Raw genomic sequence first — 17,832 nt, forward strand, 5'->3', positions numbered from 1 at the left:
CATCAGCTGCGGCAATCTCATACTATTAAGCTAGGCAGAAGTGAGTAGTCTTTGTCGATAGATCTCTATTTTAGTATTTTGTCGAAAGCGCTTTTTTTCACGAATTTATACATTACGAATTTATTTGACGATTTTTGATTTACATCACGAATTATACTATAGCACATTTCAAATAGGTTTAACGAATTACATGTCGTTTATTTGAATTCAAATTTATTTTAATGACTTAGTATTTACTAAAAAGATGTAATTTTTTGTAAAAGAAAAGTTTTTATATGGATTTGAATGATTGTTTTGAATTCTTAGAATTTTGAGCATTTGCAATGTGCCTAAGTTAGTAGCGAGCGAAGCGAGCTTGGTTTACGAAGCAAACCTTATAAGATTGCGTAGCAATTTTCGGGGGTTGGCGAGCGTTAGCGAGCAGGGGGCGCAGCCCACTAGTATTTTGAATAGATTTAAATCTACTTATTTGTTTTGTTAAATTTTTTGTTTTGATATTTTTTCGTGTTTTCTTATTTGATCTTTTCCGCATTTGGTGCAGATGCTTGCCTGGTCGCTGGGAAAGATTTCAATGGTTTCTCCTGAAGGATTTTTTCACCACAAAGTGTAAGGAAAAGTTCCTCGCCTCCCATAAGTGGTCATAAATAGAGGTGGTCGCTACATAGAGGTGGTCTATCCCGCATGCTTCACTGTATTAATTAAAAGATACAAATAAAAGTTCCAAAACAACAAGTTAATAAAAATTCAGACAAGAAATATAATTTTATTTCATTTAATGTTTTATAGATAACTTTAATTACATTATCTATTGTAAATAATATCAATATTTTGGCACATGGCATAAACATACCATACTAAAGCTATTAAATCTGACATGAGAAATTTATAGAAAAAAATCTTATCAATGAAAAATGAAATAATATTAGCAACAATCCCTAAATTAATAACTTTACAAAAAAAAAGAGACAATACGTCACAACAAAAATAATTTTTGATTTTTATAGGAACAAATAACATATTGATAAAATTTACTACACTTATAAAAATATGTTATTAAAAGCAGTTTAAGTTGAATAGCCATTAAAATTTGTATATAAAATTTCCACTGGAGAAAAATGTAAACGTGGCATATATATATATATATATATATATTTTATAAGTTATATTTTAACAGTATTTCAAATAACATTGGACTTGTTGATTTTTACTAATAAATGTATAGTGTGCAATAAAAAGGAACATCCTGAATAACTTTTTATCTAATGATCAAATTATCATACACTAGGATTTTTTTTTTAATGGATCAAATTTTGAATACACAACATTTTTGAAATTTATTAATTCAAGACTGATTTCCTTAAAATTTTTATTTTACCATTTAAACTTATTTCCTTTAAATTAATTCAAAAAATTATATACCTTACAATTAAAAAGATTTCAAAATTTTAAAATAAAATAATAAAAAAAAAATAAATTAAAAGATTATTAAATTTTTTTCTTTGCATGAAATTGGTACCCTTGGTTAAACAAATTTTATAATTGTTTGCCAAAACTTTCTAATTTTCTTAAAAAGTTCCCGAGTTATTGCAAAAAAATAAAATTATCATTAAGGGGTCTACCTCTCGTGAGTCTCTTTTTGAGAGTCAAGAATCCAAATCTGCTAAAAAAAATTATGCTTTTGCAGAGAAGGTACGTTTTTGTGTCTGATTGCGCAACTTAAAATAGGGTCTGCCTCAATTAATTAGCATATTTACGCTTAGGCCCTTAAACCATTCCTAATACGTGAAGATCCCATCTTTAGATCAGAAGTTATTCAAAATGCTCTATCCTATTTGCACACTGTACAACAAGTGTAACAATTTAAAAAGTGATATGTACAGTGTTTGTGAATGAGGATACAAGTATATTTTTGTCAGTCTTTAAATTCCACAATGTTTGTCAAAAACTTTCTAAAGCTAAATACAAGAAAATGTTTAAAGTTATATTCATATATATGTTACTAAATGACATTCTATAATAGCAGCACAACCCCACAATCAGGGTAATATTATATCAAATGAAAAGTAAAATATAAAAGATATCAACAATTAACCCTTTGCAGCCAGTTCTCAGCCTACTGAATATCAACAAAATACAACCACAAAGGGTAAATGGTCATGTAGTATAAATTATCAATGAAACATAGTTTTAAAATATATGGTTATATGAGATTCAAAGTTCTAAGCACAATAATAAATTCATAAGAATAAGTACTATCCTACTACAATCAGCACCCTTTTAACTGGCTTTATTTCAACCATTGGCTAATATACAGAGATTATTTAGAGCAGTGATTCTCAACCAATGTGCTGCGGCACTTTTGTGTGCTGCCATATTCTTAAAATGTGCCGCCAAATATTAGAAATGACACAATAAAAATTATAATGCTCTTTTTTATTATGAGTAAAGTTTAAATTAAAGAAAAGTGCATAAAATATTATATATATATATATAATTTTTATAATTTTTACACTCTTTAACAGCGTGAACATTTTTGTCGGTGATTGTCTTGTCTCCGACTATCTCAAAATAAGATGGAAGTGTTTAAATTGTATATGATACACAATTTTAAAAACTGTTGTAAGAGCTAATCACTATTAAAGTAAGCTATGCAATTAATAAACAAATTAACAAAAGATAACTAAAACAATTTTATAAAAAACAAATTAACAAAGGATAACTAACAAAAATTAAGCTAACAGTTAATAATTAGCAAAAAAACTAGTTAACAAGAAATCACAAAAAAATAACAGTTAATGTAAAAAAAAAAAAACTAACAGTTAATAACTATAGAAAACAAGCTAATAATTAATAACTAGCAAAAAAATAAGTAACTGTTACTAACTAATGAAAAATTGATCGAAAGAAATAATTAATCCCTTAATAAATGAGCTTTTGTAGTACATATTATTTTATTTCACATTCAAATTATTATCACAAACTATTTAACACAGTGTAAAATAGGTAATTAAACAACTTTTAATCTAACTTTTTTCATTGTGTGCCGTCAAATTTCGAAATCGTTAAAAGTGTGCCACAACAAAAAAAAGGTTGAGAATCACTGATTTAGAGTATTAGTTTTAATCAACAGAAGTGTAAGTAATTTTTAACATTAATTTCCTGCTTAAATTGCACTTCAGTATATTCAAGCAATTTAAAGTTGCATAAATATAAATTTTTATTTAGATTATGAATTTTTATTATCAAAACTTATTTTTATAAATAAGTGTTTTTTGACCAATAATCACCAGAATGATCAGAGGAGTAAATAAAACTGTAAAATAATTTTATTTATCAGCAGATCATTGGTTTAGTGATGTAGCAACAAGATAAAAGAGTGCTTACTGCAAAATAATTTAAAGACTATAACCAAAGAGTACCCTAAAAACATACAGATCTATAAAGAATATTCTTATATTTAAATATCACACACAAAGTTACAGGTAAAGTTAAAAGGAAAAATGTTATATGATAAGTTTTTCACATAGTTCCTTCAGTCTTTGAAAGTATATTACAAAAAACAAAAACAATATATACATAGTTTTGACAAGTTTATGGCCATGATATATAATAGTTGATAATACATAAATGCAGCTATATGTACGAGATAAACGAAAAATATTTACTGACCAGAATCATAAGGGTATTATGTATCACATATTATTTCCATTGTAATATTTAAATGTGAATAATTTCTAACAGCACAATTTTGCTTTCCATACTTTTTAAACAAATTTAGAATAAAGAATGGATTCTTTTATAATTGCTTTCATTCATCATTTGTTTTCAAAATTAAAAAAGAAAGAAAAAAAATTGAGTGTTTTGAAGTAAACGTTTTAGTTTGTATTTTAGGAGTCATTGTCAAACATGAAGTAAAAAAAAAAGTAAGGAAGAAAAGTAAATGCTATCAAAATCTGTCAAATATATAAAGAGGAAGGCAGAATTAAAAATATCAAAACTAGTTCGAAAGACTGATGAAATTTGAAGGCCTCTTCTAATAATTACTTTCCAACTTCTCTCTATTTTCTCCAGCAATTAACAGGTTTTGACATTTCTTGTCTTGCCTTCCTCAAATTATCTAATTTTTAATATAAACTATTATACTTAAATAATAATTACATAATTCTGTTCAGATTCAAATGTTAAATGATTCTCTATAAAGATAGAGAAAATAAACAATTGAAAATAGAAATAATTGAAAACATTTACTGCTTTAAGTCAACAAAAATGGAATAAAACAGTGAGGCAAGATTTATTTTAAGAAAAAAAAAAATAATGAATCATTGATAAAAACTATTGAATGAAATAAAATTTATTGACATTGAAAATTTTTTAAATGAATTAGGTTTTTCAATAAATGAAAGAAATATTTCTCCTTTTTCCCTGGTAAATAAAATTATGTGATAAAAAATTTCTTATTCTTAAATATTGTTAAGAAATCTACATTGTTAGTAGATTCCTATAAAACCAATAATCTGTAGAAAAAAAGTTTTTATAATTAGTTTATACAGTAGAGAACCGATTATCTGGAACGATCGGGACCATCGCGATTCCGGATAACTGATTTTTCCGGTTTTCTGAATCGCTACAAAATGCCGTTTTTTTCAATGTTTATGAAACGAAACTAAAAAATTATTTTGAAATAGTTTTAGAAATAATAAAAAATGATAAATAATAACACACTTAAGTTTAAATAAGGAAAGAAATTATGAAATAAAATTATATACAGGCTTATATATGTTATTATTAACATTAATAACATATATAAGCTATTTGTGCTTATGTGAGATTAGTCTACAAAGGGCTTTTGATCCGTCCTCTAAATCAGTTCTTTCGTCAACTCGATACGCCGTACGCTCTAAATAACAAAATGGGCTCAAAATCTTGCAAGAAAAAAATTTTTTTTTTAATGGAAGAAAATTAATTTCTGGTTCCAAATTTCATTCCGGTTATCTGGTTTTCTGATTTCCGGATAAGAGGTTCTGCACTGTATTGAACTCAGTTTTACATAATCAGACAGAAAAAAAAAATAAAATACTGTAAACCCACTGTATAGGTTCACCCTCCATTTTTGATTATTGTAGAGCAAATTTTTGCTATGTCAGGCTATAGAAGAAACCATATATGAACAATAATCGATTTTATTGTAAAATCTTTTAAAAAGTGGTGGATTTCGAATTTTTTGGATGGAGTGAAGATATTTTCTTAGAGGGAAAGGACTCAGCAGATAAAGTAAAATCCATGGCACAATGGAGTACATGGCTCGACACTGAATCAGACGCAGTTAATATAGCTTTATGTGCAGCTTAATCTACACATAAAGCTATAGTAGCTTTATGTATTTTTAAAGTTTTCATTGTTATATTTTTTGAAGAAATTCTTGAATAAATTGTCTTAAATTTTCTTATTCTTAATTTTTTTCTGAATGTAATTTTAAATATTGCTTTTAATAAAAAAAAACCTCTATATGTAAAGAAGATATGATAAAAGAAAACACAAAATTAACGGTATATAACATATTCAGTATAGTTTTCAAAAGGACAAAAAAAAAAAAATCTTAAAAATTTTTTGTTAATTTATTTTTTACATGCATAGCTTAAATTGAAAGGAAAAAAAAAACAATTTAAATTGATCATTCTACATTTTTTAAAAAAACTATACATCAAACGGGTTCAAACACAAACAAAAAGAGAGAAAAATAAACTTTTGCTGTTATTCACATTTTTATAACAGCAGATAAAAATTCCTTAGAGGAATACTAAATTTCAAAAATCATTAGAAATCACCATTAAGAAAAAATATAAACCAAATATTTAAAAAAAAAAAATCTTTTTAAGATCCTTAAAACAGTATTATAAATTACGAATTTTTTAAATATTTCAAGAACATGAACAGAATTATAATTTCAGGGATGAATAACTAAATTAAATAACTGTAGAAAAAAATTGCTACACAGAACTTAATTTGTAACATTTTATTACTATTTGTAACAGGTATTGTCTATTGTAACATTAACTTATTTGTAACAGAAGGTAGCCATGGCAAATTAAAGAACTAAAAAATTGAGACAGATAATATTGTTTAATCTCTAAGCTCCTTAACTATGCTTTAAAAAATGCCATTACAGTATTCTCTCGATATCTCAAAGTTGAAGGGACACTAAAAAGTGTGTTTTTGAGACAAGTTCAGAACTAAATATGTTTTAAAAAGTAGAAAAATATATTCTAAAATATACTCTAAAAAGTTGAGTCATGAAATATAAGAATGACTATTATTAAATATGTATATAATGATAGTTAACTATAAGTCTAAATACAACAATGACAATTTTACTTTTAAGAGTAAGACAAAAATAATTTTGTATTAAATAGAAAAAAAATTGGTTTCCAATAAACTTACATGATTTTTATGGAAAAATTCAATTTCTATTTTGAAAAAAATCCAACATAACAAGGTTTTGAAAAGAAACTCTTCTTCGCCATAGGAATGCAAATTAGCATTAGGTGGATATATAATGCCCAAGGAAAAAAAATTTTTTTTTGGTAACAAGGTTTTCGAGATATTAAAATTCGAGATATCGAGAGTGTACTGTATAATGAAGAAAAATTAGAGATCATTATCATATTTTCATTTAATTTAGTTTGTACAACAAAACAATAGTAGATTGAGCTTAAATTAAATTGAGCAATTAATTTGAGAAGCACAAAGAAAAGCAACTAAATCAATGTCAAAAGATGGGACTAGTAATTAATAAATGACTAAAAAAATTATAAATGTTAACACACTGAGCAAAAAATATGCTTAAAGCATTATACTGAGCAAAACTAAAGTTAGTTGCATAAACGCAAGCAAATTATAATAAGATGAAGTATTTTTAAAATATTTTCTAAATAGTAAGACTAAGTACTTTTAAAAAAATATTTTTGTACATTATTTACAATTATCAAAGCGGTTTGTTCTTCATAGCAATAAAAAAAAGAAAGTTTTTACCAGCATATTTATAAATAATATCCCTAATCCATTGAAAAATGTTGATTTTCTTAACTATTCTCGTAATATTAGACATTTCTATCAACTATAAATGATAGTATTATCACAGATAAGCATGGTAAAAATAATGCTAACAAAATAATAATTATGAAAAACAGTTTTAAAAATGTTAAATGTGTGTTGATGTAGCAAATTTTCAAATTTGCTTACATTTTGGGTATTTAAAACAAATGCAAAGGGTTACAAAGCAAACAATTTCCAATTGATTAAACACATTGCTGAATAATTTTTAATGAAACACGGTAGCAAAAAGTAAATCAAAAAATACGTTGAACATGTATAAAAAAAATCATCACAATTTTTACATTTTGAAGTGTTCTTTTTAAAATTATAAAGCTCTGAAAAAGATATTTTTAATATAGCTCTATAATATTACAATAAATTTTAAAGTTGATTTTTCTCTAACTAATTGAAATGACATTTAATAATCTCTTTCCAGTTGTTATCTTGTGGAAATTCCAGAAACGTGAAAATTAACAATCTGATAATAATACTAAGGAACTGTTTGATATGAAAATTATACAAATGGAAATAGGGTGTTTTATTCTTATATTGCATCAAACTCTCCTATAGTAAAAAGCTGGGGCACAGAATGTAAGTAATAAAGAATATATTATATGTATGCAATTGTTTTATAAATGCATTATATAGTAATGCTGTTTATTATAATATTATTACATAAACAAGATCAAAAATGAAATTTGAAACATTTTTGATATAAAAATAGAAAACATTTCAACTAAACAAAAAACTTGAATAAAGATCATCCCATTTTTTTAAAAATCTAAAATGAGTTTTTCATTTTACAATCAATTGCACCAACAATTGCACAATTAGAGTTTCTAAAATTTTTAAAGAGGTAAATTATTTATAGACATAAAGAATCAACATGTTTATTTACATTTAAATAGTATAAAACAGCCTTGATAAAAATGTATACATAACATTTTTCCCGAATCACTGACAACATTGAATCAATAATTTTTGAGATATGTTTAAAAATACATAGTACGCTAATTGAAATACATTCCTTTATAGAAGAGATAAAAGATGCTTCAAGAAAAAAAGTATTAAAATATGTCTTGTTCCAAATCACAGAAATGCATAATAGAATTCATATTACTACCTAACACATTTTCAAAAATGAAATTTGGAAGAATATATTTTTTCTAATCCACTAATAAAGCATGGTAAGAAAAATTTTATTAAATCCTTGGCAACTACTTAATGTTTATATTAATATGAAAAATTATTCAAATGCTTAAAAAATTTAAGACATGACAGTTATTCAAGCTTATGAGAATTAATCAGTCCATGACAATTTTAATAGACAACAATTTTAAACATAAAAATTGGCAATTAGTGCTATTTTTTCCCTTTTATTTTAATCATTCCATTAATATTGATAATGAGCATGCGAATTTTGTTCAATTAAGTACACAATTTCATATAGTATCGAATTAAAAGCTATTTCTTTTTATTTTAATTTTATATTTTTCTTCAAAAAGTTAAAAGAAATATTAAATATTTTATTATAGATAATTTTAACCAAAATTTATTTTTAAAATTTTATTAGTAAGAAATACCTTTTTGGGAAAATATGATAACAATAACTAACTTAAAAGATTAGGTGGCAGTATAACAGTAACTAAGTAAAAACAAGTTCCACAACAGTCTTTATCACCAAAAACAGAGAGAATTAAAAACACTGATAGATTATTATGAATATGGCACCATAAAGAGATTGATAAAAAGTAAGCAAAAAATGATATATTAACAGTGAATTAATGTAAATCTGAGATTCGCAAGATAGCATTACAAAAAATATTTTTTTTTAGAAAAAATTACATATTACATGGCACAATTATTTTTGGCATGGATCAAGACGCGCTTATGAAAAAAAAATATTTAAAAAAAAATTATAAATATATACGCTGTATTTCAATCTTTAAATATTTTTCTTACGATCTTTTTAACTTGCAAAAATTACAAAAGTAAATTCGAACATTAATTAAATAGAAACCAGAACTTATTAACGTTATAGATGCATTTGACAATGCTTGTAAAGAAACAAAACAAGAACATGTGTAAAAGTTAAACATCATAGTACAAAGTATTTATATTCGTACATTTGTAAGTATTATAATTATATGCGTATTTATAATTATATTCATACATTTATTATCAAAGAATGCAATAAAACAAACAACAAAAAAAACTAAAACCTAACATCAGATAGTATATAGACTCACTTTAAATTAATCACACATGCTTAAATAGTGTGATATGAATAATGAATCGCACAATGAGCTGTGAATAACACATTTACATTGCGTATATGTAACTAAAACACAAAAAACAAAACATTAAGCAGTTCAAATTGCTTTACAGTGCTAATGATGTTTTGAGGTAGCATAAGAGATTAATCAATTTAATATGAATGAAAATGTATGACATGTTAACAATGAGTTTGGTATTTTAACTCAAAAGACCTTCAAGCTAAATGTTTTTGCAATTTTTAAAAATACATTTTTACAAAGAAGCAGCAGGTAAATAGTAGAGGTGCACAATCTTTTTCAGATGAAGGTCACAGAATTAAAAAAAAAATTTTCTTAAAATTTAGATTAGAGGGATACAGAGAATCAGTTTTTATATCAATTGATAATAGTTTACTGAAAAAAAAAACAATATAATTTTTTTGTGAAAATTAAAAGACTAAGTGCAGCAAATTATACCTAATATTTACAAAATAAATAAATAAATAAATGAAATAAAAACATTTTTAATTCAAAAAGCTATAAGGTTTTGCACATTTTCTTTTTTGAAACTTTGAACCAGTGCTTCAAGCAGTTTGGAATTTCAATGTTAAAAATTCAATGACTTTAATAAAACATCTTGAAATTAGATTAAAAAACAGTTATAAAAATGTAAGTTTTCTAATTAATTTTCGGCCGAGGGTGTGCACCTCTAAAATAAGATAATCGAAGTATACTGAAGTGATTTAGTATTGAAGTTATCAAACTACTTATATCCGTCTACTTTAAAATCAGTATTTATTTTTGAAAACCCAGCAATTATCAGTCTGCAATTTATCAGTCAAGTACTGACAAAAAGTGCTATTAAAATTGTTAACCAATGCATATAACATAATAGTAAAGAAAAGTGAGATTATTTAAGTATATAGAAAATACATTAATAGTCTTAAAATGAAATAGATGAGATTCTTAATGAAAAGGACTCATTATGAACATAAATCATCAACTATCAAAAAAATTTGCAAAATTTGAATCAGCCTGAGATTTGCCAGCAGATCCAACCTCCGTAAGACTTTTTTCCAAAGTACTCATTTTGGCTAAATCTCTAGTCATCTGGGCTATGAAACTATCATTGCTAGATGGATCGGATGTCCTCGAGTTTCGGTTGAAGGACTCGTGTCTCGAAATAGCACCACTGCTGAAACTGTCGTTTTGATCGGACATGGAAAAAGATTTGTGATTGAACTTGTCTGAAAAGAGACTCGGGCTGCAGCTATTGGAGTTGAACAGGGACGAAGCCGCCACGGGATCGAAATCAAATATGTGATGTTTGGGAGATTTTGATCCACTTTGATGCGTGGAAGACTGAGAAAACGATGGTGACCGGACAATATCGACTTGAGTTACGATGTCGTTGGGGGATTCGGTGGATAGAGGGCTTTTCTTGGCAACTTTAGGGCTGCTGCACACAAAACTGTTAGGTTTGAAAAGGGAGTCCATATTCGAAGGAAATGTGAGTTGAGATGGACTTCCTGGTAGAGAGCTGCCAAATTGGTTGAACGATACACCAAACTTTAGACTGTTAGAAGAACTGTGTCTAGAGGAGGTAGGAACAGAAAGCTGTCTGTTAACAGCTGAAGGAAAGTTTTTTTGGAATAAGGAGTCAGATGAGTTTTGATCATCAAGAATAGATCCTCCAACGGAAGTAGCCGGATTCTTCTCATTCCCTGGGAAAGACTTGGTATTTTGACGATAGAGATCCATATCGGAGGAAGGAAACTAAAAAATAATACTTCAATAAATAAAAATTCCCTACTGGAAAAAAAATTTCAAGTTTATATTAAATTGCCATGAATTTTTATATTTGTGAACTTAGAAACTTCAAGAAAATATGTCATAATTTTAAGTGTTTTGATAAAATTCAGAAACTGCAATCTGTAACAATAATAATAATGCCATTTTATTACTTTCACTACTAATAAAACAACATTTAAAATTTTATTTATCTAATATTTCTTATCTAAACCAGCCAATGCTTGAAAAAAAAAAGGTATAGCTGCCATGCTATAATGAGACTGCCATATATATAAATTTTGGGGTTTCTTCTAGATCAATTAAAATGAGTATTGTGACACAATTACAAGTGTTTTGATTAGATTCAGAAGCTGCAATCTGTAACGATAATAATAATGCCATTTTATTAGTTTTACCACTAATAAAATGACATTTTAAATTTTATTTATAAAATATTTCTTATTCTAAATCAGCTAATGCTTGATATCTGCCTAAGAAAAAAAAAGCACAGCTGCCATGTTATAATGAGACGGCCATATATAAAAATTATGTAGTTGCTTCGAGATAAACTAACGCAAGTATTGTCACACATTTTTACAAAGGAGGAAAAAGTTACCTAATATGTCAGTATATATATATAACTTTAATTTGAGGAGTTGTTTATTTTTTGCACTGTCTAATATTAATTTTACAAAATTTAAAATATTAATCATAATACTAACCTTAGATTTTAATTTTTTCTCAAATCACAAAAAAACAACATTTTTATGAAAAATTATTAAAAATTCTATTAATTAAATACTTTTTAATGGTTAATATAAATTTAACAGATTACATTTTTTGAACTATATATTTCTTTTTTACTAAATACAAACTGAACATAATACTAAATACGAACTTATACAACAAAATACTATTTTTTTACTTATATTGCATAACTACTTATATTATATAACTTTTTATACTAATATTACATAACTAATTTTCTTTGATGCATGTCTTTGATCAATCCTAATTAAGAGCCTTGATAGTTAAAACCAGGGTGGCCATTCAAATCAGATTTCAAATTTCCCTGATTTTTCCAGGTTTTCCAGATAAAAATCTTAAAATTTCCAGGTTTTTGTTTCTTTTTTCTTATAGAGTATAGGATGTGTACAAGAAAAGTGTCTACATTGTAAAATATTTTATTCAAAATGTTATTTTTTTAACATATCATCTTGAAAAAAATAATTTATTGACAATTTGGCAAGATTTTTTATTTATTTTTTAATGTTTTGGTACAAAATTTTGAATCGAAAATCTTATATTGACCAACAAAAGAGTAAAATTAAATATTAATATATAGTTGGTTCCTAAAAAAAAACCTTTTTTTAAAAATTAAAATATGTTATAAAAGGTTAAAATGAAATAGAAAAAATTAGCATTAATGTAACAATTTGTCAACAAACATTGCTGTTAGCGATTGTAAAAAAATTTGTGATTGGTTGGTTTGCTGAGAAAAAATAATTCACAGATTTCCCTGAATGGGAATATAAAAGCTTTCAGAAAAAGAGTGCGACATAAAATCTCTTATTATAACCAATTCTCTAATAACTCTATTATAAACAACGAATTTTTTGAGAATTTTTTAAAGTTAAAAAGGTACAAAAACATTTTGTCAAAATAGAAAAAAAAAATTACCACCAAAACATCGAACAAACTTGAGCCATAAATGGATTCAGCCCAAGGACAGAATTTTAAAACTGAANATTGTTATATGTGTTAAAAAGTAAAATCCTTCTCGCAGGGGGAGATTGTTGTCATTCCCTGGGAAGGATAGCTACGAAGTATTTTTCTTTTTATACCGCCAGATGGCGTTCTTTTTAAATTTGTATGTGTTTGTTTGCTTTTTGTTAATAAACTTTTACTTTCTGTCTGAATCTCGATCCACGGACTACAACATTTTTTAAAATGAATTTTTGAACTATATATTTCTTTTCTACTAAATACAAACTAAACATAATAATAAATACAAACTTATACAACAAAATACTATTTTTTTAAACTTATATTGTACTTATATTACATAACTTTTTATACTCATATTACATAACTGCTTTCTTTGATGCATGTCTTTGATCAATCCTAACTAAAAGCCTTGATTGTTAAAACATAGTTCTTTTCATTTTTTGAAATATTTTGTCTATCAAAAAATACAGTAATTATAATGTATCATAGATGAATAAAGAGGTAGGGAATTCAGATTTGAAATTGGTATCCGCTTTCATTAAATCTAGAAATTCTGAAGTTCTGGGTAATAAGGAAGTAATAGCAGATAGCAGAATCACTGATCACAAAAATAAGGACCCTCTTGCCTGGACCTGGGTAAGAAGGACCCTCTAGCAGAATCACTGATCACAAAATAGATAAATATATTTTCAAAAAATTTATGCATTCTGATTACAGTGATCAAATTAATACTGGTTATAAAGAAATGTTAAGTAAATTACAAAATAAATAATTGTTTTCTAAAAAGAATTGACTTTGGATTATTTCAATTTTTATAATTCAAATAAAAAGTTCAGAATATGTTTGATTTCAATTGATGAAAAAAAATTAAACTGTTTATTATTTAACCCACTGACAGTTAAGCAAATGAGCAAAATTAGGTGAATGTTTCTTCCCAATATTTCCTTATCTAATAACATAGAAAAACCGGTTTTGCCACGCTGAGAAGACAGGTTAAACTACTTTTTTTAATACGGGCAGAGCTGTCAGTGGGTTAAAGAAAGCAAAGGTTCACGTTGAGGTATGATTCAGCCTTAAAAAGTTTCACTTGATTTTTGATTTTACTGTTATGTGTGAGTTTCAAGAAAATAATTTATTTTTAGAAAAATGTTTTGAATCTGTTAATAAGAGTATTTAAGGTAAAGCAATTTTAAAATAATTTCAATAATAAAAATAAAAGCTCACATTGAGGAATGGTTCAGGCATGGAAAATTCACTTGATCTTCCAGTTTTGTGGAATTTTTCTTCAACATCATGGATGTGGTTCACTAATTTTTTGATATGTTCAAGAAGTTCTCTATTATGGGCAAGTAAATGATGGTTTTGAGCCTAAATAAAATGTGCAACATAATTACACATACATAATTCCTTTTTTATTGAAAAATCTAATGCAATTCTAAAATTCAAACAAATTCTTAATATCGAAGAAATTAAACAATAAAAAAAGATTAGTCATTGTTTTTGTTGAATTTAAGCTAATATTACCTGGGCTTCAAGTCTAGCAGTTGTTTCAGCAGATAACTGATCTTTCATTAGTTGCACTTGTCCCATCACTGATTGCATTTGCTGACTTTGCTGTTCTAATTGCTCTTTTAGTAATTGAATATGGTGATATACACTTAGAGACTCTGATAGTTGAGAATTGTTATTAGAAATTCCAGTTTTACCCTACAAAAAATATACAAATATATTATTTAACATATTAATGAAAACATAGATCAACATTCTTACACCTTATTTTATCAGAAGTACACTCTCTATTTCCTTGACTCATGACAGATGAAGAAGAAGTCGATAATTTCAAATGTTTTGCAATAATAAGGTTGCTTTAATTGCTAAAAAAAATAATACAGGGTGCCTGAGAAATCTAGAAATGATAAATTATTTAAAGAAATATGCACAAAATAAAACATGGTGTGAAATTAATAAAGGTCCATAAAAATTAAACTGTAAAAAATTTATCAGAGGAAACTGTCCTGGATATTGATATACATGGACAGTATGCTGTTTTTAATTCTGTGTTATTGTCACAAAATAAAACATTTTAACATAAATGTGAAGATTACACATTCGTTAATTTAAATTTAATTTTTGTTAAATTACTAATTTAATTAAATTTTTCACTAAATGAAACAAAAAATGAACGAACCAGTGGAAATATGTACTCGAAATGTCTTTTAGCTATTGATTTGTAGACACAAAGGATAAAACTTTCCTAATTTCTACTAAAGTAAAATAGTTCAAAAGATGCATTCAATGAAACCAAACCGAATTCCTATTGGAACATCTGAAGATAGTCTCCCAGGAAATGGGGTTGAGTTTGGTGTTATTAGTTATTTTTAAAATATCAAATACGACTATTTTCATTTTTTTCTATTTTTTTTCATAAGCCATTAAGGTTTTATACAATTTGTACCCCACTTCTATTTTTTAATTACAGTGCCATCTGTAAGTCAAAATGTGAAATTTGTAGGTTAAATCAGGGTCCTTGCTTCTGGTGATGGTTTACACTCAAGATTTTGAATGGATGACTATTTCTTGAAATATTTTATCGTTTTCATACTTTTCTAACATAAAGCAAGGCTCAAAGTGAACAATTTGTCTGATGTAAAGGAATGGTATGCTACTTTCGATTTTTTTAATTTTAAGTTTCGTGTTTTTGCATATTGTAACCTTCGATTTAAATTCACTTTATTAAATTTTTTCAAAAACAGTCAAATGGATGCATAACAATATAAAGTCTAATGGATACATACAAACACTAAATTGTCTTACTTACTCTATTAAAATATTATAAATGCATAAACATATTCATTCCAGTATCATGCAAATAGAATTCTTTCATTATCAAATCAACACTATTATTCTATTATAGTTTTACTAGTAATTTAGTACAGTAGAGCGCCGATTATCCGAATTGCTCGGGACTGAATGTGGTTCGGATAATGAAAATTTCGGATAATTGGAAAGTTGTTAAAAATCTAGTTTAAATTATTATTATTTATGCACTAACTATCCTTCTCACTTTTTCCAGGTTTAGAACTGACAGTACTATCTAAAAAAGCTCTGGCGGGTTTAAAAGTATTTTTTTTTAAATTTTTAAACATTTATTTATTTATTTACTCTTTTTTTTATTTTGTATTTCTTTAATTATATTTCAGCTTTTTATAATTTTTTTTGTCAATTACTGATCTTACCACATTTTTCTTTACTTTCCATTGCAAAAGAAATGCAGCAAAGACTTTTGTTTAAAAGAAGATTCTCTTTTTTTAGCAGCCATATCCCTTATTCTTTTTAAATAAATCAACTGAACTGGATCAACATCATTTCAACGTTCTATACTGTCAAAATGAAGTTCGCATTCTTGGAAGATAATTTTCTGTTGAAGAGGGCTAAATGGGTAGGGTAGGTTTAACTGTATAACAATACATGTATATATGGCTACTATAAGAAAACTGCTAAAAAAGGTTGCAAATTAAATATGGTCATCAAATGTAGTGGACATTATTTATTCTTCCAAATTTAGAAAAATTGCCGATAAGTTGAAAAGTATTCTAAACTTAAGGGGAAAAAAAAAGCGAATTCGGACATAGTTCGGATAATTGGACGTTCGGATAATAAGGGCTCGGATAATCGGCGCTCTACTGTAACAAAGCAAAGCTCAGATAAGATTCCCACTTTTTTTTTAAAGCTAATAGAAAAATAGTTAGTTTGGATAAGTTAAAATTGGCAATTGATACATAAATAATATTTATCTAACTGCAGTTAAATATTTTTGTGCAGTAAAGAAGATAAGAGAGAACTTACATCAATTTCATTTTTCGGGCTTAGAGTACTTCCATTTGTTCGAAAAGCTCCTTGATGTGAAATAGAGTCAGAGATTTTAGATGCACCCAATTCTTCTTGTGTATCACAGCTATTAGGTTCTGATGCCCCATCACCTTGGCTTTTACCTTTAATGAAAAATAAAACACTTTTTCTAATTATTTTTAACACAAAAAATAAGCTAAAGCATTTTGAAAAAAAAAGTTAAATAACTATGTGATATCACATATATTTATTCCTCCTTTTCCCTTCTTCACTCAGATGCTTCCCAAAAACACAATTGGTCACAAAAATGGTAACCAGTTTACAACACAAAAAAACATTTATTAAAAATGGTAAAAGATGAAGTTAGAAGAAAATTAATATAACCAAGCCAACTAAACAATTCACTTCTGCTCTCAATCAGAGCATTCCCTCCTCTGTTTTTTTTACAACATCTACCTTGATGACAGCGCCATCACAACATGGAGGCATGACAAACATCATAAAATGCTGTAGTGTAAAACATTCAATAAATATACCATTAAGCTATACAATATAAAATATTCAATACAAACATAAAAAAAAATATAATATGGGACATTCAATAAAAAAATGATGAACAACCATTTTATACTAACATAGAAAAACAATGTAATATTAAACAAAAGTATAGCAATATGAAATGGAGGCATGACATATATGGAGCAGGGTTGGCAAGTTTTTGACACATGACGGTTTTTACCGTCATGTCAAAAACCCCTCAGTCAAAATCTGTCAAAAACCCATAGTTTTGGTAAAACTGTATTTTTATTTGAGTTTAACTGCTTATAATTTAAAATTAATTCATTTTCGGGCAATAAAATTAGAAAAAAAGGTGTTAAAGGATATTTAAGAACAGATTCTTGCATTTTCCCAACATGATTATATCAAAACATACTATTTGAAGTAAAATATTAGGATACTAAACAAAATTTTCAACATTTCCAAGCATCATTTTGTTTGGCATATTACATTACTGAAGAATGTCAAGTCATTCTTGACTTAGAGTTTGTTAGTAGTTACAAGTTTTGAAAGTTTTGTTTAGCTTATTTCTAATATTTAAGAAATGCCAAATTTTAAA

The 17,832-nt window shown here is 26.4% G+C and overlaps 1 protein-coding gene across 2 annotated transcripts in view; it reads right to left on the bottom strand.

Annotated features, from left to right (window-relative positions):
• Positions 1 to 743: 743 nt before the first annotated feature.
• LOC107444861 (carboxyl-terminal PDZ ligand of neuronal nitric oxide synthase protein) overlaps positions 744 to 17,832 on the bottom strand; it is a 31,482-nt gene continuing 14,393 nt past the window's right edge. For both annotated transcript variants that reach the window (XM_043053287.2, XM_043053288.2), the window contains exons 7-10: positions 16,713 to 16,858; positions 14,391 to 14,573; positions 14,091 to 14,234; positions 744 to 11,123 (exon numbers count right to left, since the gene is read on the bottom strand). In XM_043053287.2, coding sequence (XP_042909221.1) covers positions 10,347 to 11,123; positions 14,091 to 14,234; positions 14,391 to 14,573; positions 16,713 to 16,858 — 1,250 coding nt within the window. In that variant the 3' untranslated portion in view covers positions 744 to 10,346. The remainder of the gene's footprint in view (positions 11,124 to 14,090; positions 14,235 to 14,390; positions 14,574 to 16,712; positions 16,859 to 17,832) is intronic.

The sequence above is a fragment of the Parasteatoda tepidariorum genome, chromosome 9, assembly GCF_043381705.1.
Source record: "Parasteatoda tepidariorum isolate YZ-2023 chromosome 9, CAS_Ptep_4.0, whole genome shotgun sequence".
In the NCBI taxonomy this organism is placed as follows: Eukaryota; Metazoa; Arthropoda; class Arachnida; order Araneae; family Theridiidae; genus Parasteatoda; species Parasteatoda tepidariorum.